This window comes from Crinia signifera, chromosome 4, assembly GCF_055691185.1.
Source record: "Crinia signifera chromosome 4, ASM5569118v1, whole genome shotgun sequence".
Lineage (NCBI taxonomy): Eukaryota > Metazoa > Chordata > Amphibia > Anura > Myobatrachidae > Crinia > Crinia signifera.
This window is the reverse complement of record NC_139220.1, coordinates 296944336-296966936: the sequence shown is the minus strand read 5'-3', so window position 1 is coordinate 296966936 and position 22601 is coordinate 296944336. Positions and strand designations below refer to the sequence as shown.

Here is a 22601-nt window from a genome sequence, read left to right as displayed (position 1 = left end):
AGTGCTCAGTCTCTACAGCACTGCTGGCAGAGAGGAGGGGGCTCAGACAGATATGGGTCATTGGGTCAGCTGAAATACATTGCTAAGGTTGACAGGGTTGAAAGGTTGACACAAGCATTATGTCGACAATGGCAATGTCAACAGTCAAAAAGTCGACATGAGTTTTTTTGACTCGAATGTCCAAGTGTACCTCGTCCCCTCGCATAGCTCGCCGCGTTTACCATGCTTCGTGCACACTATTTTATTCTCCCACCACAGCCACAGTCCTCAAGGCACACCAACAGTGCAGGTTTTAGTGATATCCAGACTTCAGCACAGGTGGTTGAATCAAATTAGCTCAGGTACTAATTAAGTCACCTGTGCTGAAGCCTGGATATCCCTAAAACCTGCACTGTTGGTGCGCCTTGAGGACCGTGGTTGGGAATGCCTGCCCAAGTGGATGGTAGAGCATGAAATACCACCTGTCCATAATGGCCCTTATTCTGGTTCACTCACGAAGGCAAATTCCTTCTCAAATGGACAAAACCATGTGCACTGCAGGGGGGCAGATGTAAAATGTACAGAGATAATTAGATTTGGGCGAGTTATTTTGTTTCTGTGCTGGGTAAATACTGACTGCTTTATTTCTACACTGCAATATAGATCTCACTTTGAAGTAAAACCCCACCCAAATCTAACTCTCTCTGCACATGTTACATTTGCCCCACCTGCAGTGCACATGGTTTTGTCCATTAAAGAAGGAATTTGCCTTTGCGAGTGAACCAGAATAACGGCCAATGACCAAATCCCATACCGCCCAACTTTTTCAGCTGTAGAAGATAGTCCAAAAAGGGGGTGTGGTCTATGCAAATGAGAGTGTAATAGGGTCACGTCCCCATTTTTCACCCTCTGCGTCGCTGAATAGACGCGAATGCACACAGCGTCCATTCCCTTCAGGCTGGGGGGCTCCCAACTGTCCCCCCCCCTTCCACTGCCAGCCCCAGACGAGAGGATGGACCATCCCAAAAAACGGGACGGTCCCGCGAAAAACGGGACAGTTGGGAGGTATGATGTCCCGCTCAGGCAGAGGAGGCTGCACACGGTCCTCCATTTCTCTTAAAACTCACCTGCTCCTACATACAGTACATTATAGGGGCCCATTTATCAAACAATAAGTACACTGCCCATGCAAGCCCTACTTTAAAAAAAAAAAAAAAGAAAAAAAATTGAGACACAGAAACCATGAACCCTTCATAAATGTAATTTGCACACTGCTGAAAATAGTACAATGGCACCATCTAGTGGAGAAATGAAATGTAGCTTGTACCGCTTAGGTGACTGGTTTTCTTAATTATCTGCTATGAAACTATACGGCTTTTTCAATTTATAATATAGCACACACATATATCCAGAATTAACTCTGGGGTTAATTTTTGGTGAGAGCCAATTAACAGACGAATATATTTTTGGATTGTGTGAGGAAACTGGAGTACCCGGCGGAAACCCAGGCAAGCACAGTGAGAATATACAAACTCCACACAGATAAACCAGGTTAGGAATCAAACCAGGGCCTCAGTGCTGTGAGGCAGCAATGCTAACCATTACGCCACCCATACATCTTGTTCATGACAATCACAGTATACGCCTTTTAATATAGTAGTCCTTCAAGTTTTTTGTCTAATAGCAAATGTTGAGATTACAAATAAAGCAAAGGGCCTGCCAAATGATTGAGAAGCATTGGTTTAGTGCTGGAGTGCAATGGTCGATCTGTGTGTAGTTTGTATGTTCTCAGTGTTTTTATAGGATTCCCCTTGGTGTCGATTTCCCCCAAATACAAATTGGTAGGTTAAATGTCGGTTGACAAGATATGGACACTTTGTGAGGCTAAACCTGGATTGGTCACGTTATATGCTAAAGTACATCTGATTGGAGCAACAATTAAAATCTCTGCTAGATGCCCATTACTTTAGATAAAGAAAAAAGGGGAAAATAGTCTGGCGCTTTATATCAGACAAAATACAAATTTATAAAACCAAGAAATTGTCAGAAACCAAAACATTTCACTCCTACGAGCAACTGCTGCTGTTTTGTGGGGAGTTGCTCAAGCTCCTCAGAGAAAATTACAAAACATAGACAACACAAATCAAAACTGCGCAGGGGTTGAGGTAATATTTAGGCAATAAAATGTAATTATAAAATAAAATAAAAAAATTACAAATAAGCATAATGTCATATTTGGCCTTATTAACCCCTTCCCAACATATGACGTAAATGTACGTCATGACTTGAAAGTGTCACCGCGTCTAGAGACGCGGTGACAGAGGGACGATGTCTGCTGTCCCTGACAGCAGACATCTTCCCTCATTGCCCAGGGGGGGCAGCGATGCCCCCCCGATCGGCGATCGTTGCAATTGGCTGTTCAAATGTGAACAGCCAATTGCAGCGTTTACCGTGTTATGTATATAATTTTGACTCTGCTGCCCCCCTAGTGTCCAAAAAAAAATAAAAGAAAGTTGAAATAATGAATGAAACATAAAGTTTACATATGGTCTATGTTAGTTATTAACTATTTTGAGTGGTATGATTATTTGTCTCACAAGCAGAAAATTTAACATTTTGCAAATTGCAAAATGTTCAATTTTTTTACGATATTTTGGTATTTTTCACAAAAAAAAAAGACTGTATCGACCAAAATTTACCACTAATTTAAAGTACAATGTGTCACGAGAAAACAATCTCAAAATCACTGGGATAAGTAAAAGCAAAAAAAAGTTATCCCCACTTAAGTGATACATGTCAGATTTGAAAAAAAGGCCTCTGTCAGGAAGGGAAAAACAGGCTGCGTCGGAAAGGGGTTAATTAGTTTAAAAATGTTGATAATCTGATGGAAGCAATACCATTGTTATAGACCCCCTACTGGACAAGATTAGTAATGCGCTCATGCAGTGTAGGATACTCATCTCCCAGCTGCTGGTGCTGAATTAGCTGGATCATGCAGCTTTATCCGAAGCTGTGAGGATTTTACAGGAAAGGTGTGCCGTGTCCACTTCAGGTTCTGCTGACAGTTGTAGTGATATCCGAAAGGTGTGGGATTTGACAAATATGACATTATGCTTATTTGTAATTTTTTATTTTATAATTACATTTTATTGCCTAAATATTACCTCGACCCCTGCGCAGTTGTGATTTGTGTTGTCATTACTTTAGATGTCCAGCAGGGGACAGAACACAGTTCAGTGGGCTCCACTGTGTCCATAAATAGCTAACACAGTGGTTCCCAAACTTTGTTGAATCAAGGTACACTATAGTATCAGAATTTTCTCCACAGCACCCGTAGGCAAAATGTTTCTTATTGAGAAATTAGGGGGAAAATAATAATGAAATAAATTCAGGGCCGGCGCCACCACTAGGCAAGTCTAGGCATTTGCCTAGGGAGCCGGCCACTGGAGGGCGGCATTTTGCCCCCCATGCCACGGGTACCTGTTGTGCCGTCTGGGGAGGAAGGGGTGTCTATTCCGGGATCTGACAGGAGCCTGCGCGGGTACCTGTCTTGCGACGCTTTGTATATAAACCTGGCGGGGGTCCCTGCAGTGAATAATAAATAACAAGCACTATGCGGCGGCGCGAGAAGCGCTTCTATTTTGAAAACACTGGCCGCACGCTGATTCAGCCAATCAGCGTGCGGCCAGTGTTTATTCAAAACAGATGCGCTTCCCGCCCGACCGCCGGATAGAGCTAGTTATTTATTATTCACTGCAGGGACCCCCGCCGCCGCAAGGTTTATACACAAAGCGTCGCAGGACAGGTACCCGCGCAGGCTCCTGTCAGATCCCGGAATAGACACCCCTTCCTCCCCAGAAGGCGCAACAGGTACCCCCCCCCCCCCCACACACACCCACACACACACACCATGGCACTGGGGCGCCCCCACCCCGACTCGCCTGGGGCGCTCCGGTGCCTTGCACCGGCCCTGAATAAATTGTGTTTATATGTCCTCCTTATGGTCAGTTATGTGGTGAGGGACAAGATTTGCTTCTGTTTGTCCATATATGTTATGACCAGCAGCCTCAAGCACTGGTATTGTCAATCACATTGACCAGAATTAGGGGGAGTTTCTCTAAACAAAAAATGTGGTAAAAACCCCGTTATCTGGGTTTTTTCCGCATTTTGGGATGCTCTAAACATCCCCCGCCGGGTTACCTCAACAGAAAAATCTGGCAATGCCCCATAGAAGCCTATGGGCTTCTACCGCGACCCACCGCCACCCTGCATTGACCCCTGCCGCCCCACACCGACCCCCCCCTCACCTGTGTCCGGGCAGCACAGAGCTGTGCTGCCCGGACCTGTGACCAGTGTTCCCTCTAAGCCGTGCGCACGTGCGCGCGCACACAACTCGATAAGCGTGCGCACAGACATTTCAACAGAGCGCACAAAGCAGCAGTGGTCCCTTTTTGCAGTTGTGGACTCAATTAATGTGTTTTTCACCCATTAACTACATTGTGTGCTGTGTTTTGAATGTTTAAATGTTTAATATCATTTTGAAGTAAAGTTAACACAAATGCTGAACGTCATTTTCCAGTTATATATAAGTAAAGCACAAAAATTTAAATTTCCTTCCAAAGTTGCACAGCCAAAATCTTTTGCCGCACACAGCCTTCGTAAAATTAGAGGGAACATTGCCTGTGGCCTCCTCCTCCCTGCACTGTAATCCTCTTCTGGGTGCAGGGAGGAGGAGAGTCCGGCTCAGCAGCAGGGAGGGAGGAGGGGGGAGCCGCTGGCTCTCACCGCAAAGGACAGCTCTTAACGCAAGAGCTGTCCTTTGTCATAATTATTGCATATGTTAGAGCATATGCGATAATTATATAGGCGATGGGTGGCGAAGGGGGGCGGAGCTGGGCTGCGGATGTTAGAACATCCCGCCCTTAATCTGAATTGGTCCTGAACCACTTACCAAAGGCGCCCCAGGGCACACAGTTTGGGAACCACTGAGCTAACCACTCTCCAAATGTTTATAATTGGTTTCCAAAGGCCCATAACAGCGATTAATATTTACCCAGAGCACTTTAAGTTCATTGAAATTGTATAGACAGGTATCCTTAGCATCTATAAATGCCTACCAGGCACCCTTACCATCTCTAAATGTCTAACGGGTACCCTTAACATCTGTAAATGTCTAACAGGAACCCTTAGCATCTGTAAATGTCTAACAGGAACCCTTAGCATCTGTAAATGTCTAACAGGAACCCTTAGCATCTGTAAATGTCTAACAGGCACCCTTAGCATCTGTAAATGTCTAACAGGCACCCTTAGCATCTGTAAATGTCTAACAGGCACCCTTAGCATCTGTAAATGTCTAACAGGCACCCTTAGCATCTGTAAATGTCTAACAGGCACCCTTAGCATCTGTAAATGTCTAACAGGCACCCTTACAATCTGTAAATGTCTAGCAGGCACCCTTAGCATCTGTAAATGTCTAACAGTCACCCTTACCATTTCTAAATGTCTAACAGTCACCCTTACCATCTGCAAATGTCGAACAGTCATCCTTAGCATCTGTAAATGTCTAGCAGGCACCCTTAGCATCTGTAAATGTCTAACAAGCACCCTTAGCATCTGTAAATGTCTAACAGCACCCATGCCATTTCTAAATGTCTAATAGGCACCCTTACCATCTGTAAATGTCTAACAGGCACTCTTACCATGTCTAACCACTGGGTGCTGGATGACTGGCCAACGGTCAGTATACCGACTTCGAAGTCCCAACTGGTTGACTGCCCGACAGTCAGGATCCCAACCAACAGGGGCTATTCTCCCTCGTGGGGATCCACAACCACCATAGAGGGAAAACAGAACCTGTGGCAAATGCAGCGAGTCTGCAAGGAGCTTTCTGCGCTCGCCCCCATCAGGCAGCTGGGATTCCGATGTCAGTATACTGGCTGTCGGTATCCCGACCGTCGGCCAGCCATACCACACCCGTAACCACTACCCTTTGTGTTTGGAAATGTTTAACACAATGTGCAATTAGTAGTTAGTACATGTGTAACTCAATAATGTCTGTAAATATATTATGTTCCACCTATAAATATCTGATGGTACACCGAATGCCTGTATATGAACAAGGAACTCATAAGTGGGTAATTATGAAGCAATCGAGCCCATGTTCTCCAGATCCCATTCCTGATTGGTTAGGGGACTCTGTGTTCTTAGATCCCTTGATTACATCTGTCGTTTGCAATGTATATCTTACAGCAGGACGTGACTCTCACATAGAACACTCTCATTGCAGGAACATAATGCATTAAATTAGTATGCACAGCGTGGTAATGTTCTGTGTGGCCTTTACCACTGCGTGGAACTGTAGATAAGGCTATTGTCACAGATTCCTAATAAGCTGACAGACTTATCAGTCTTTGCCAGGATAAATGATCATTTCAGGCTGCATCACATTTGGTTTTAAATTGCATTTGTAGCAAAAAGCGCTTTAATATAAAAATGTTTACAAAAGGAGAGAGAGGAAAAGGAGAGAGAGAGAGGAAAAGGAGAGAGAGGAAAAAGGAGAGAGAGAGAGGAAAAGGAGAGAGAGGAAAAAAGTACTGCACTGACTTCTTCTATTAGACTTCTCTGTAGCCAGAAATACCTCCAGTGGTTGCTCCATGTTTGCTGACATATTGCTAGGAATGTCGCATGCCCAGTAACTAGCTTACGGCCTGATTCAGAGGCGGACGCAGCTGTGTGTTTGGGCGCATCTGCTGTATGTAATTATGTTAATGCTGGGGGGAGGCGCCTCCTGCAAGATTATTACGCTGCTGTATCAGAGGAATCAGAATCGGATTATGGGGCTGATTCTGTGAAGTTTCCTGATGTGCGTCCCATCTCTCCCTGCGAGGCAAAGCTGAATCACCTGGAAATTGGTGCGGATGTCCAATTATCAGGTATTTTTCACATGCACAGTGAAATAGAAATCACTGGGAAAATGGCTGCCGCTCCACTTTCCCTGGAGTCCTGTGCTGGAGATTCTGTGACAGAGTGACCCTAGTGCTCATAATATACAGCGTTAACGGCTACAGAAGACGGCCCAGACCACTCTTCTCCTCTCTGGAAGAGGCTCTGGCTAGATGGCCAATGTTTTTACTTAACCAAGGGTCAAGGAAATCTATACCCTGAACTTGGTACTCCAAGATAACAGGGAGGACACACCACCCGGTTTCAGGAATGCTGCTGGTTACCGGCGTCTTTCTGTCTCCAATCAGGCTGCGGCTCAGGGGTTACTGTGTATTATGACGTAGGGCCTGTTCTGCACATGTGCAGTCCTCCCAACCAGCAGGGGTGTAGGCCAGCCTGCAGGTTTGTGGTAATAACTGAATTAGGTCCTTAGCCATTAACCTGCAGCACACACAGCAGCAAAGCTGGAGATGATGTTGTACCTTCTGTTCCAGATTACATAAGAATAGTAGTGGTACGAGCATTAGCAAAATGGCTGCACTGGTGAATTTATTCAGTGTAAACAGAGTGGCCAAGCTCTGGAATGCAAAACATTTCAGAGTTTAGATCTAGTAGGTAGCGCCATCTGCAGATGGCATTACTTATTAGAAGCCTACAGTCTTCTTTTTGACATTCAGATCCCTCCCAGCCTCCCCTGCGATGAGAGTCAGAGGATACGTGCACAGACAGGACGCCTGGGTCATACACCCAGAAGTCTTATTGCAAAAGATAGGTCTTACTGAGAGAGCTGTCCTTGTGATATTCAAGCATGTTATAATAAAGGTGTGCCCAAATGAAGAGGGGGAGATATCATAGGATGAGATATTCAGAAAGTGAGAGATTTGGGAAGAAATCTCCAGGTTTTTTTAAAGCGGCAATCATTTACACTGCAAAATCAAACTGGTTTTGCAGTTTAAATGGTTGCCGCTTTAAAAAACCCTGGAGATTTGTCACCAAATCTCTCACTTTTTGAATCTCTCATCCTATTAAATCTCACACAGAGACGTTTGCTATAGCAGTTGGGTAATGTGTTTGCCGGTAGATGGCGCGGTGGGTTCTCTCAATTTCTTCATTCCTGGAAAGTTTTTTGCGCGGGCAGATGCTTGATGGATTCCCCCAAAAGCATGCTTCAGAAATTGATCCCAAGTGCATCGCAGGATGAAGGCGGTGTACGGAGAGCAGTGTCTCTCACGGTGCACCATATTCCGGTGGTGTCAGCGTTATAAGGCAGGACGTGAAAGTATCAAGGACTTGCCATGGCCCGGGCAGGTGCACATTGTCACAGATGGGTCAAGCAAAAACCCATTCGCGCCAACGTCTGATTCTCTGACAGATACTTGGGCACCCACTGTGCACACTTTGCCGTAACCAAGCTTGTTGTGGATTATGTGATGCAAGGTTCCCTGGCTTATTGACAGTGCAGCAGCAATTTCACGTTCCAACGATTCTGACTATTAAAATCCTCCACAGCCGAAATCGTGTGTAGACACCGCTCTCTGAACACCGCCTTCTGAAGCATGCTCACCTTCTGGGCAAAGAAATTGGATAACAGCTCTTTGCACTCATCATGACTCTGGCCACGCAAAACAACTTTCCAGGAACGAAGACACTGAGGCGAAGCCAGTCACTACACATGCGCAACTGGGAAACCGCCACGCCATCTATCGGCAAACACAATAACCCATTGCAGTTAGATATAACGCCACTACCGCAAAAGTCTTCTTTTCATTTGGGCACACCCGATAAATACAGTGAAGCTTGCGATCATTCCTGGGATGTAGGCCATGCAAAATGCGCCGCTTTATGCATCCTGCCCTATTTGGCAATGCAACCGGGGAAAGGGCATGTACAGTATATTCTGTTAGGAGAGCTGCCCTTCAGGTGGGAAGAAGGGTTTTAGGTAACATGTATCACTTCAAATGTTGTCAAATTCAAAGAGCGGATCTACAGAACAGTTGGAGTGGCACAGATTGTCCACACAACCATAACAGAAGTATTTTCCAGATTGATCACACAATGTGGGACACACCCATGACCCAATGCTGAAGCCATCATTGGCAACCAGGCTCAAAAACAATTATGATACAACCGAAGCCCCCAAAATGGACTAGATCATTGACAGACGTGTTGGTAATGCCTCCTGGCCATCAGCTTATCTGTCTAAAACGGCACTGATTGTGTCATTGGAGCCCAGGGCTACGCTTGGCCAGGTGAGGTCACCTTAACACTATGTTGACACTATCCCCATGTGTTATCTACAGAACAAACATAAACAGTGAATAGGTCGACTCCAAATGGTCGACATGCCAATGGTCAACACACATATGGCCGACCCAAGTTTGTTTTACGTTTTTATTATCAACCTCTTAATTATTCTCCATCCACGAGGACTGCGATTGCGGGGTGGAGTCAACATCTCTGGGGATGCTGGGCAAGCCACCAGAGTGATGATCCCTGTGAGACCATGCCCCCTTTTATGTTAGACCACACCTCCTATTCATCCAGCTGCGCCAGGAAGGAGTAATGCAGAGTGCGCAACGGGTGTCACCACACCCAGGAATGCCTCTGGAATTAAGACAACCATCTCCTTTGAGAGCAATTTGGTTGCAATGATGACAATTAAATAAGAGCTGTTCTCTGTTGCATGCACCATTAAACTAAGCACTTCATTTCTTTTCATAAGAGCTGTTCTCTGTTATAGGCAACATTAAACTAAGCGCTTCATTTTTCCACAACCATTGCTAGTGGGCACCTAAACCTGCAGATTTGGGATGCATATTACAGTACGCATGGGGTACAAAATATCCGTATGCTGTCACCCTGACGTGATGTCTGCCAGTAGAGGAGGAACTGCGTCTAACCATCTCAGTGCCACAGAAACTAGTACAAAATGAGATATCACGGATTACAGACGATAACCACCCATGTGTAAGCTGCAGCAAGCTTTACTGAGCCACTTCCTGCTGATTACATAGTAAGACATTATCGTAAGGAATATGATACCATGTAAATGCATCTCGCCGTTGCATTGTTGCACCTGAGACAGGCCTGTTATACAGCATGCTGCAGATGATAATGGGAGTGATATGCTAATGACCACCACCTCGTGCAGCATGAAGAATAAATCAGTTTACATTAAAACAGTGAGAACTCGGTTGAAGCCATCAAGTGCTGAAGAACTAGTCATCAAATCAAGAATCCGGCAAAATAGCCGCTATGTGCAGCACATAATTTTTGTACTGTGAGATGAGATGCCCGCGGGAGTGCGGTGCTATCGCACATGTATGGGCACCTTAACACAACTTCACACAACCTGCAGCCATGCCAAGCACAGGGCTTTCCCTGCAGCATGCGCTGCTGAGACCACCGAACAGAGGGACGGAGAGGGTAATAGTGAGGAGAGTAAGGAGAGTGGTTACATGGTAAGCCCAACATGTGCACCTAGGTACCAGCCTACCCACCAGTCCCTGGGTATATCTCACAGCAACAAGGCCACGGAGAGAAGGAAAGAGGTGACAGGAAGGAAATGTGAATGTTATATATTTATACATACTATATTTATACTGTACATCAGTTTGCGTTCTAACAGCAGGAACCGAAAGCTTGTGGGACATGAAGTAATGCGAGAAGGGAGAGGGTATATGAAGTAACAGGGGGAGATATAGGGAGAGGGTATATGGGGTAATAGGAGGAGATATAGGGAGAGGGTATATGGGGTAATAGGAGATATAGGGAGAGGGTATATGAAGTAACAGGGGGAGATATAGGGAGAGGGTATATGGGGTAACAGGGGGAGATATAGGGAGAGGGTATATGGGGTAATAGGAGGAGATATAGGGAGAGGGTATATGGGGTAATATGAGGAGATATAGTGAGAGGGTATATGGGAGTAATAGGAGGAGATATAGGGAGAGGGTATATGGGGTAATAGAGGTGATATAGGGAGAGGGTATATGGGGTAATAGGAGGAGATATAGGGAGAGGGTATATGGGGTAATAGGAGGAGATATAGGGAGAGGGTATATGGGGTAATAGGAGGAGATATAGGGAGAGGGTATATGGGGTAATAGGGAGAGGATATGTGGGGTAATATGAGGAGATATAGGGAGAGGGTATATGAAGTAACAGGGGGAGATATAGGGAGAGGGTATATGGGGTAATAGGAGGAGATATAGGGAGATGGTATATGAAGTAACAGGAGGAGATATAGGGAGAGGGTATATGGGGTAATAGGAGGAGTTATAGGGAGAGGGAATATGGGGTAATAGAGGTGATATAGGGAGAGGGTATATGGGGTAATAGTGAGAGGATATGTGGGGTAATAGGAGGAGATATAGGGAGAGGGTATATGGGGTAATAGAGGTGATATAGGGAGAGGGTATATGGGGTAATAGGGAGAGGATATGTGGGGTAATAGGAGGAGATATAGGGAGAGGGTATATGAAGTAACAGGGGGAGATATAGGGAGAGGGTATATGGGGTAATAGAGGTGATATAGGGAGAGGGTATATGGGGTAATAGGAGGAGATATAGGGAGAGGGTATATGGGGTAATAGGAGGAGATATAGGGAGAGGGTATATGGGGTTATAGGAGGAGCTATAGGGAGAGGGTATATGGGGTAATAGGGGGAGATATAGGGAGAGGGTATATGGGGTAATAGGAGGAGATATACGGAGAGGTATATGGGGTAATAGGAGGAGATATAGGGAGAGGGTATATGGGGTAATAGGGGGAGATATAGGGAGAGGGTATATGGGGTAATAGGAGATATAGGGAGAGGGTATATGGGGTAATAGGAGGAGATATACGGAGAGGTATATGGGGTAATAGGAGGAGATATAGGGAGAGGGTATATGGGGTAATAGGAGGAGGTATAGGGAGAGGGTATATGGGGTAATAGGAGGAGATATAGGGAGAGGGTATATGGGGTAATAGGAGGAGATATAGGGAGAGGGTATATGGGGTAATAGGAGGAGATATAGGGAGAGGGTATATGGGGTAATAGGAGAAAATATAGGGAGAGGGTATATGGGGTAATAGGAGGAGGTATGGGGAGAGGGTATATGGGGTAATAGGAGGAGATATAGGGAGAGGGTATATGGGGTAAAAGGAGGAGGTATAGGGAGAGGGTATATGGGGTAATAGGAGGAGATATAGGGAGAGGGTATATGGGGTAATAGGAGGAGGTATAGGGAGAGGGTATATGGGGTAATAGGAGAAGATATAGGGAGAGGGTATATGGGGTAATAGGAGGAGATATAGGGAGAGGGTATATGGGGTAATAGGAGGAGGTATGGGGAGAGGGTATATGGGGTAATAGGAGGAGATATAGGGAGAGGGTATATGGGGTAATAGGAGGAGATATAGGGAGAGGGTATATGGGGTAATAGGAGGAGATATAGGGAGAGGGTATATGGGGTAATAGGAGGAGGTATAGGAAGAGGGTATATGGGGTAATAGGAGGAGATATAGGGAGAGGGTATATGGGGTAATAGGAGGAGATATAGGGAGAGGGTATATGGGGTAATAGGAGGAGATATAGGGAGAGGGTATATGGGGTAATAGGAGGAGGTATGGGGAGAGGGTATATGGGGTAATAGGAGGAGGTATGGGGAGAGGGTATATGGGGTAATAGGAGGAGATATAGGGAGAGGGTATATGGGGTAATAGGAGGAGGTATAGGAAGAGGGTATATGGGGTAATAGGAGGAGATATAGGGAGAGGGTATATGGGGTAATAGGAGGAGATATAGGGAGAGGGTATATGGGGTAATAGGAGATATAGGGAGAGGGTATATGGGGTAATAGGAGGAGATATAGGGAGAGGGTATATGGGGTAATAGGAGGAGGTATAGGGAGAGGGTATATGGGGTAACAGGAGGAGATATAGGGAGGGGGTATATGGGGTAATAGGAGGAGATATAGGGAGAGGGTATATGGGGTAATAGGAGGAGATATAGGGAGAAGGTATATGGGGTAATAGGAGGAGATATAGGGAGAAGGTATATGGGGTAATAGGAGGAGATATAGGGAGAGGGTATATGGGGTAATAGGAGAAGATATAGGGAGAGGGTATATGAAGTAACAGGGGGAGATATAGGGAGAGGGTATATGAAGTAACAGGGGGAGATATAGGGAGAGGGTATATGAAGTAACAGGAGGAGATATAGGGAGAGGGTATATGGGGTAATAGGAGGAGTTATAGGGAGAGGGAATATGGGGTAATAGAGGTGATATAGGGAGAGGGTATATGGGGGTAATAGGAGGAGATGGAGCGAGAGGGTATATGGGGTAATAGGAGATATAGGGAGAGGGTATATGGGGTAATAGGAGGAGATATAGGGAGAGGGTATATGGGGTAATAGGAGGAGATATAGGGAGAGGGTATATGGGGTAATGGGAGGAGATATAGGGAGAGGGTATATGGCATAATGGGAGGTGATATAGGGAGAGGGTATATGGGGTAATAGAGGTGATATAGGGAGAGGGTATATGGGGTAATAGGAGGAGATATAGGGAGAGGGTATATGTGGTAATAGTAGGAGATATAGGGAGAGGGTATATGGGGTAATAGTAGGAGATATAGGGAGAGGGTATATGGGGTAATAGGAGGAGATATAGCGAGAGGGTATATGGGGTAATAGGAGGAGATATAGGGAGAGGGTATATGGGGTAATGGGAGGAGATATAGGGAGAGGGTATATGGGGTAATAGGAGGTGATATAGGGAGAGGGTATATGGGGTAATGGGAGGTGATATAGGGAGAGGGTATATGGGGTAATAGAGGTGATATAGGGTATTAGTAGATATAGAGGAATATTACATAAAGTAATAGGAGGAGATACAGATGGGGCAGGACTCATCCTTGCAGGGGATGGCGATGGCAGCCGCCATCCCCCGCCAGCCGCCATCTGTACAGCGAGAAGGGGACGCGCGCGCATTTCCGATCGATTCCCCCGGGTGACCGCCGGCTTGTCGGCGGTCACCCGGGGTCCCCACCGCCTACCCTCCCCCTAACCCTGTCCGTCTCCCTGAAGCGGAGACGGACAGGGTTCCCATCGCCCCGCCGACGGGAACCCTGAACGGTGACGTTCTGGCGATTCGCCAGCAAAGAAGAGCCCGGCCCCATCTGTATAGGGCTATACATGAGCTATTGCTAGTTATAGGCAAAGATTATATGGAGTAATAGGAGGAGATATAGGAAGAGTGTTATAGAGTAATGGGTGGGGTTAGAGCTAGGGGTTATATGGAGTACTGGAGATTACATACAGCAATGACACATGATATAATGTAAGAAGAGGCGCTATACGGATGAGTGTATATCATGCTCACCAGAACTGGAGACTCCGGTGTTTGCGGAATTCCCGGATGCACCTATTCATTTGTAGTTTCTTCAGGTAACTTGGGGAGGAACAGGGGAAAAAGACGGGGGACCGAGGAGCTCTCTCTTGGAGCTTTGATCTCAGTCCTGGGGGTTCGGCACTTGCTGGAAGAAAGGCGTCATCCTCCGACGTTTTCATTCTGGATGTCTGCTCTGGTATAGTGGTTAAAGCAATGGAATTCTGCCCCGTGGCAGGCTTTAGCTCCGGATTCTCCATGACAGAGATAAGAGTACCTACTGCATGTATGTGTATATATATATATATAACCATATACATACACACAACTCAGGAGGTGCTGCTGACAATCAGACCATTGTGGCAGACTGTACGGTGCATATCCAAATGACCTCTGATAAGAACATCGGACTCCGATCCTCTGCAAGTTAGATCCTGAGAGCTCATGGACTATTGCAACTCTCCAGGCAGAAATTTGCGAGGAATAGGAACATCATAAGAATATTGTTCCCCCTGATCTGCTATCTCGCTCTTCTGCTCTTGGAGCTTTCCGTGGGATGTGGTGGGTTAAGTCATGAAGTTTGTTCCCCGCTCTACTCTACAAGACTCAACAAGTGAGCCAGGCAGGAGAGCGCGCTGGGGATTCCTCACTGGGCGCACTCTGCCATCGGTGTGTGCTCTGTGTAATGAGTAAGATGTAGGAAGTCAGTGTGTTTATGATCCTTGATGGAAGCAAGGTTCAGAAAGTTTTTGGTCAGTTACTCAGTCTTCATCTGTCTGATCACACTTCTTCCGTCTGTGAGAAAGCAGAAGTGGGAAGACAGATAAGTGAGAGGAGAGAGAGGGCGGAGGGTAGGGGGAAAAGAATGAGAAAATGAGGAAGGGGAGGGAGGGAGAAAGAGAACAAAATAACTTGAGAAAAGAAACGGAGCCTGTAAAATGAGTGGTAAAAGAGAAATAACTGATGAAATATGCTGACGAGGACAATGCTTGGTACACGTTATGGTGGGATGTAGTATGACAGGCCGTATACTAACATCGGAATCCCAGCCACTGGTACTCAGACCGGGGGGTGAGAGTATAGAAGCCCCTTGTGGGCTCGCTGCGCTCACCACAGGTTCTACTCTCCCTCTATGGGGGTCACGGGGGAGAATAGCCCCTGTCAGTCGGCATTTAAACAGTCGGGATTCCGATATTCGTATACTGACCGCCGGGATCCCGACAGTCGGGCTGTCATCCAGCACCCATAGGCTGGAACTGAAAAGCATTTAGCCTATAAAGAAGCGTAGGGAGATGTTGGATCAGAAAGAAAAGCAGACAGGAAAATGTTATACAAGACGATTATCTCCAGTTATTACTCAGAGCTTCTCTAGAATGGCAAAAATATACATATGGAAAAAGTCAGAGCTCAGTCTGGGTCACACGTCCTCCAGGGTATCAAATGCAACACAGAGTAATACAGTATATAGAGGCACAGAGCACCTGCCTGCAGCTCCCTCCTGCCTGTGTCACCTTGTGGTTGGAGGGACCGACCCCATGTCACATAGCTCCCTCCTGTCTTTGTCACCCTGTGGTGGGAGGGACAGACCCCATGTCACATAGCTCCCTCCTGCCTGTGTCACCCTGTGGTGGGAGGGACCGACCCCACGTCACATAGCTCCATCCTGTCTGTGTCACCCTGTGGTGGGAGGGACAGACCCGATGTCACATAGCCCCTTCCTGTCTGTGTCACCCAGCGGTGGGAGGGACAGACCCCATGTCACATAGCTCCCTCCTGTCTGTGTCACCCTGTGGTGGGAGAGACAGACCCCACGTCACATAGCTCCCTCCTATCTGTGTCACCCTGTGGTGGGAGAGACAGACCCCACGTCACATAGCTCCCTCCTGCCTGTGTCACCCTGTGGTGGGAGGGACAGACCCTGTGTCACATAGCTCCCTCCTGCCTGTGTCACCCTGTGGTGGGAGGGACAGACCCTGTGTCACATAGCTCCCTCCTGTCTGTGTCACCCTGTGGTGGGAGGGACAGACCCCATGTCACATAGCTTCCTCCTGTCTGTGTCACCCTGTGGTGGGAGGGACAGACCCTTTCACTTTTTGTTTTGGTGCAGGTAGACTTGGTTCATACTGTACTTTACTATCCAAGTCAACATAGAGTTAGATTCTATAAGTGTGCCGAGCATATCGAGCCATCCGAGGGGACACTGTGCACAGTGTTCACATCAACCTATGTCAACACTGCCACCAATGCCTATACCAACTCACTGTGCTTTGCATTGTCCAGTGCGATGCATACTAATCCTATCTTTAAGCAGATTTTAAAAGTCATGTGATCAAAGCATCTTAAAAAACATGAATCACAGAATAGAGCCGGTAAGAAAACTATACATGCACCACTTAACAAAGTTCTGTTACCAGTGGCGTAAGTTTGTCCCAGTTGCCCGGAGGCAAGATGAACATTGGTGCCCCCCCCCCCCCCACACACACATATATATATATATATATATATAGTCTGTTATGAGATATATATTATATACTGTATATATATACAGATATATATATATATATATATATATATATATATATATTTCAGAACTCAGCCACAGAAGCGATTTTGATGGCTTTCAATTAATGGTTTTAAACTGGCAGGGGTGGAGAGGTGCCCCCTTGAGCGCAGGAGCCCGGCGGCAGATGACTCCATTGCCTCCCAGAGTTCTGCCTCTGTGTTACCACCAAACATGCTGGAACCTGTCTTCGCCCGTTTACCAATAGATCATTTTATTATATTGAATTTTTAAATGCTATTAAATGTGTGTTTTAGCCCTGGAAATACAACATGGAATTTGATATATTTAATATCGATTAAAATCGTCCTATAGATATATATTCCCCTTATATATGGTCACTTGGATTGGGTCACACTACTGAAATGAAAGAAAATAAAATAAGCTATACTGTGTATAACTATATGCATATAATGGGCAGGACGTATTGGAGGCCGAGATAGTCGGGCTGTCCGGATTGCCGGACGATCTAGGATGGTTACTTAAAGAGGTAATCATTTGGCATGGTTTTGCTTCCCTTCCATTGTTCTTAATCGGTTACCCATACTTAACTAAACTATTTAATACATTTACATTTTAATCATATATGGAACCCTTTAATTATTTTATTCCTATTCATTTTATTTTACCTTCTTTGTACAGTTTTGCCTTCTTCATTCCTAGTTTATTTTACATTCTCCTTTAAATCCTTTAGTTACTCCTTCAGTGTTCCGATGCACTCTGTAAAGTGGCCCGTGTGCAAATCACTATGGGACTCTGGAGAGCTGCAGAAGTGTGACTTTACTAACTGCAGTCATGCTAAACAATCAGTGCAGATCATTTTCCTGAATAAGTGGACGGCAGGGGTGAAACTCCCGCCGTACACATTAAAGCAACACATACTGTAAGCATACATGTGCACACCTCTCTCCGTCTCCGATCTCATGCCCCCCCCCCCCCTACACCAATCGGAGACATCAGGATGGATTCGGAGTTGTATGGATCTCTGATCATGGATGCAAATGTGGGGTCTTTGTGTACTGCGCATTGGCAGAAGCATTTTTACCTATTCCCACCATATTCTGACTTTTCTTAAATTTGGGTGTTTTGGGATGTAGCAATGCATGGAATCGCCTTGTCCTGTGGTAGTGTTGCGCGTACAGAGATCTCTGGCGCTTGACATGTGGAGTTTGCAAATGCCGATGGTAACATCAGTTGGTGGCCCTGACCTCTGCTTGCAGATACACAGACCCAGGCATTAGCTGTACGGGTTTTCGCATTAGCAAACCAGGGATCAGTGCAGCCGGCAGCTACAATCCCATTGCGTGCCACTCAGATACAGACGATTAGTATTGCCGATATCCCATGATGACTCAGTTAGTGGTAAGAGAAAGAGTATGTTAGCTCTGGTGTGAGAAGACGGAGAAGCGTTCCCAAGAGAAGCCTCTGACATAAGCAGAATGGGTCGCCTCAGTGCAAATTTTGGTGATCAAAGTTTAAGCTTTTTCCATTTCGCAAGACACGAAAACGTGATTCAGATGTTTGGTGCAAGTCGCATCTCACGAAATTACATTACAGAAATAAAGCAGAGGCGTAGTTCTGGACTGACGGAACAACTGCTAAATATAGCGGGATAAACATAATTCAAAACATACAGTACATACAAACACACTGAGTAATACGCTGCAGGAACACAACCAATTACCAAAAAATGATCTGAATTTTTTTGTTAAATGTAATTAACTTATGATATTCAAAACAATTCTTTACACTCAATATTACATGTACAATCTCTGCCAATAACCTGACTACAATCTATATATTAATAACAGAAGGACGGCATACGAGTGATTTATTTCTATGATGCCGTTGTCAGAGTCATATACTAAATTGGTGTTCATTCTAGCACCCGCCATCTTTGATAACCCATGCAGTTCCTCTTCTCTGCCTGGGGTGTCGCTGTCTGCTGTAGTGCTTCTAGCACAGTGTGATCTGTATATCAGCACTAATATACAAACCAGACCTGTGCTAGAAAGACCACAGCAGACAGCGACACCCCAGGCAGGGAAGAGGAACTGCATGGGTTTTCAAAGATGGCGGATGCTAGAATGAACACTGTAAATTAAAGGTCTTGCTCAGTAGATTTGCCGAATTATATTGACATTGTAATTGCTTGCTTTGTTTCAAAGCTATGTGGAAAATGTTTGCCAAGCATCTACAATGCATCACCATTGTGCTCTGGACAATGTGACAGTTGGTGCACCTGCGAGTGACCTGAAACGTGTGACCTGCTGGGTGTTCTGGAAACTGTGACAATTGCAGCCACCTACTCAGCAGAGATTTTTCAACTCCTAAGGGGGGTGATAAGGGGTAAAAGTGGCAAACTTTTGCCCGGATGAATTACTATTTAATTCACAATGCCCAAAGTATCAGTACAGTCTCTTCATTACCTTCACACCACCATAGGCTACATATGACATGTGTTAGGCACTTAGAAGGGAGGGTTACAGTTAGATGTAGGTGGCGGGGTAAAAGGGTTAGGGTTAGACACTAGCATGGAGGGTTAGGCTGCAGGGGGGGTCGGATAGGGTTAGGCTGTGGGGATTCACCACATAGGGTTAACCCCTGTCAGGATTCCCTCCTTAGAGTTGCCAGCATCTGTATTTTGAACGCTGGCATCCCAAACGGAGAAATAGCTTTCCACCATTTTCTCGTACCTACACCCCATGCAGTTTTGCCAGCTTAAAACTTAACTTCCAGCTCCCTTTTTATAACAATATGATCTGTCTGACCAGATATAGGCAACCTGCGTCCCTCGCGCTGATGAAGAACTACAGGTCCTTATAACCCAATAGAAACGGAATGATCCCTGTAGGTCTCTAATGTAGCGCACGGCGCCCCTGCAGCACTACACATCTGTGGCAATCAAACTACGTAGTAAAACTCTAAGCAGTGGTCTGGAAACGCTGACACCTGTAACGCCGCGGTATAATCGGTATTTATGAAGAGTTGGTCACCGATTAGAAGCCCAGGAGCCGACTAAAGTAAACTTTGGATCAATCTCCCTGTACTGACAAAGTATGAGATTCGCGAGCTATACGCCACCAATACATTATTGTTATGAAATGTGACTGAAAATAGGGGGGTCTGATAACCCTGTGACATTTCTTGTCTGTTAATTAGAATTAATTTGCGTTGGGAGCTGACTAATCCTGGCGGGGCGAGAAGTATAATCTGACAGGCTCTGATTGCTTTGCAGGTGTGGGGAGAATTTCTGTGTCTAATAATTGTATTTTCTCCCTGTAATGAGGCAGCAGGTGGGGGAAGGTCACCTTGGGGAACTAGGAATAACCAATAAACATGTGAGAGGAGCCTGGTTTTTTGTACATTAATATGAAGCTGGAAGAGGCAGCAGCCACCGAGGGCGGTTTTCCACAAAGGCCGATGTAGGGTTATGCCCTCAGTCAGGCATGTCCAAACTATGACCCTCCAGCTGTTGTGAAACTACAAGTCCCATCATGCCTTGCCACAGTTTTGCTATTACGGAATGCTAAAAACTGTGGCAAGGCATGCTGGGATGTGTAGTCTCACAACAGCTAGAGAACCACAGTTTGGACATGCCTGGTCTACAGTGGAGGCCTGAAAAACTTAGATATATTTCCCTCAGGTTGTAGAGGCTGGTTGCATCCGCAGGACAGTGCTAAAGAGGCCAGGGAAGGAACACTTACATAGAATACAGCTGCAATTTAAATGTAGGTTAGCTTTATGAATAAATAAGAGAAAATAGTAAATATACATCACATTTCCCTACTGCCATGGCTGTATCGTTAGTTAGAACACAGCATCTTCGCTTTCGCCCCAATATAGTGTAGCCCCAGGCCTGTACCTCACAGACTGGATGCTGTGGCAGGGATAATACTGCTGCTTATTCTCCACAATTACAGGTAATACATTGTACAAGGATGTGACACTGTGACTGTTCCCCGGGGGACAATCCTCAGCCAGAGCTGCATACATGTCCCCTCGCCAACAGGAAACCTGGGCACAGCTGGCAGAGGCATCCCATTATTCCCACACCAAGCCTGCAGAGCTGATAAATGTGTACATGGGCTTACAGCAGGCTCAGTACACAGTGGCCCTGATTCTGGTAGACCCGGTAAACTGCGACGCTTGCAGCTTACCAAGTCCCAGAGGGTCTGCCCTGCCACCTTATCCCCTCGCAACCATGTGAGGAAATGTGTCACAAAGACACACCCCCTCACATATCCTGCTGGCAGAGAAATCAAATCGATGGTCAATCAAGCTTTTGCCACTTGCAGACTCTCTGAGGAAGCCGCTGATCACTACAAAAGGCGGGGAAACGCGTTAGAGTACAAGTCCACCGGCAATACATTTCAGAGGACTGGTACCTCTGTTCATGCTGTGACCAGCTTTCCTGAGAAATACACTCCGGATAAAGTTGAAAATTTGGCTAACCAGCGCCATCAACTGGGAGGACAGGACATAGCAGCACAAGGTCATCTGTAAGGTACCACTAATTAAATTGTCTGGCCAGACGTGAAAAGTGACTACTAAAACTTCATTGAACCACTAACAAATATCGCAATATACTGCGTTTCTAATAATGACATCAAAATCCGGGAATGCACAGTGACTGTCAGTAATAACATGCCCTTAACAGTACTAACCTGATACTAACCATTACTACCAGGACTGGATTATAGTTAAATACAACCGGTTGTATATTCCCCATTTTATATATTGTGTGTTTTTATTGTAATTGTCATTCTTGATTTTTTAATTTATTTTTATTTCTATATTGTATTTGTGTAATAATATTAAATTGCTTACATATACTCCAGTTGGGTGCGCAGCTCTATTTCTCTATATTCTTTTTCTCTCTGTTTGGGACTATACCAATTAGAGCAGCAGTACTTACAACGAGTAAAGTCTGGCCGACCTAAAATGACTAATTGATAATTTAACATCACCTAATATATAATCGATTTGGTGGGGCTCAGGACTTTTTTCTGTGTTTCAGTGTAAATACTGGCTGCATTATTTTTACACTGCAATTTAGATTTCAGTTTCAACACACCCCACCCAAATTTAACACTCTCTGCACATGTTACATCTGCCCCACCTGCTGTGCACTTGGTTTTGCCCATTTTCCAAACAAATTTGTACTGCGATCAGATCTGAATAAGGGCCTATGTTTGTTAAACAATTATATTTGTAAATGAATAGTGTAGTGACATGTAGTGCTGCAAAGGGCCGATGTATCACAGCATCACTTACTGGATATGGTCATAATTACCAATCCTGTACATCTGCAACATTGTGCTATGGGGCCTACACATGGGGAGATGCAGCTGAGCGTTCTGAGTGATGCAAGATCGCTCAGCGCACAGTGATGTGTCAGCGCTGTGTGCTGAGCGATCGGTCAGGGCCAGGTTTCTCCAGGGAGAACACTGGGCCTGACCGGCAATGAAGAGATTAATATCCAGCATGCTGAATATTAATTGCAGTGCAAGAGTGACGCGCATCGCTATGGCCCCTGCGCATGTAGTGGCATTTTTTTAAGCGATCTACTGAGAATGCTTCGAAAGTGCACTGAAATTGCCCTGTGTGTAGGCCCCATTGCAAGCTACCTCCTGGGGCTTAGAGTTACAGTATGTGCTGTGAAACGTGTCACACTCTATACAAGCTGCATGGTATCTGTTCGTGTCCCGGACGGCTCCCCGACAGTCGGGATTCCGACAGT

At 45.6% G+C, this 22601-nt stretch overlaps 1 protein-coding gene across 11 annotated transcripts in view; it reads right to left on the bottom strand.

Annotated features, from left to right (window-relative positions):
* PDE4A (phosphodiesterase 4A) overlaps positions 1 to 22601 on the bottom strand; it is a 584907-nt gene that overhangs the window by 93984 nt on the left and 468322 nt on the right. For 3 of the 11 annotated variants that reach the window (XM_083185094.1, XM_083185095.1, XM_083185096.1), the window contains exon 1: positions 14293 to 14573. The exons of the other annotated variants lie outside the window; for them this stretch is intronic. In XM_083185094.1, coding sequence (XP_083041220.1) covers positions 14293 to 14558 — 266 coding nt within the window. In that variant the 5' untranslated portion in view covers positions 14559 to 14573. Of the gene's footprint in view, positions 1 to 14292; positions 14574 to 22601 lie in introns of those variants that run through there. 11 annotated transcript variants of the gene reach the window in all.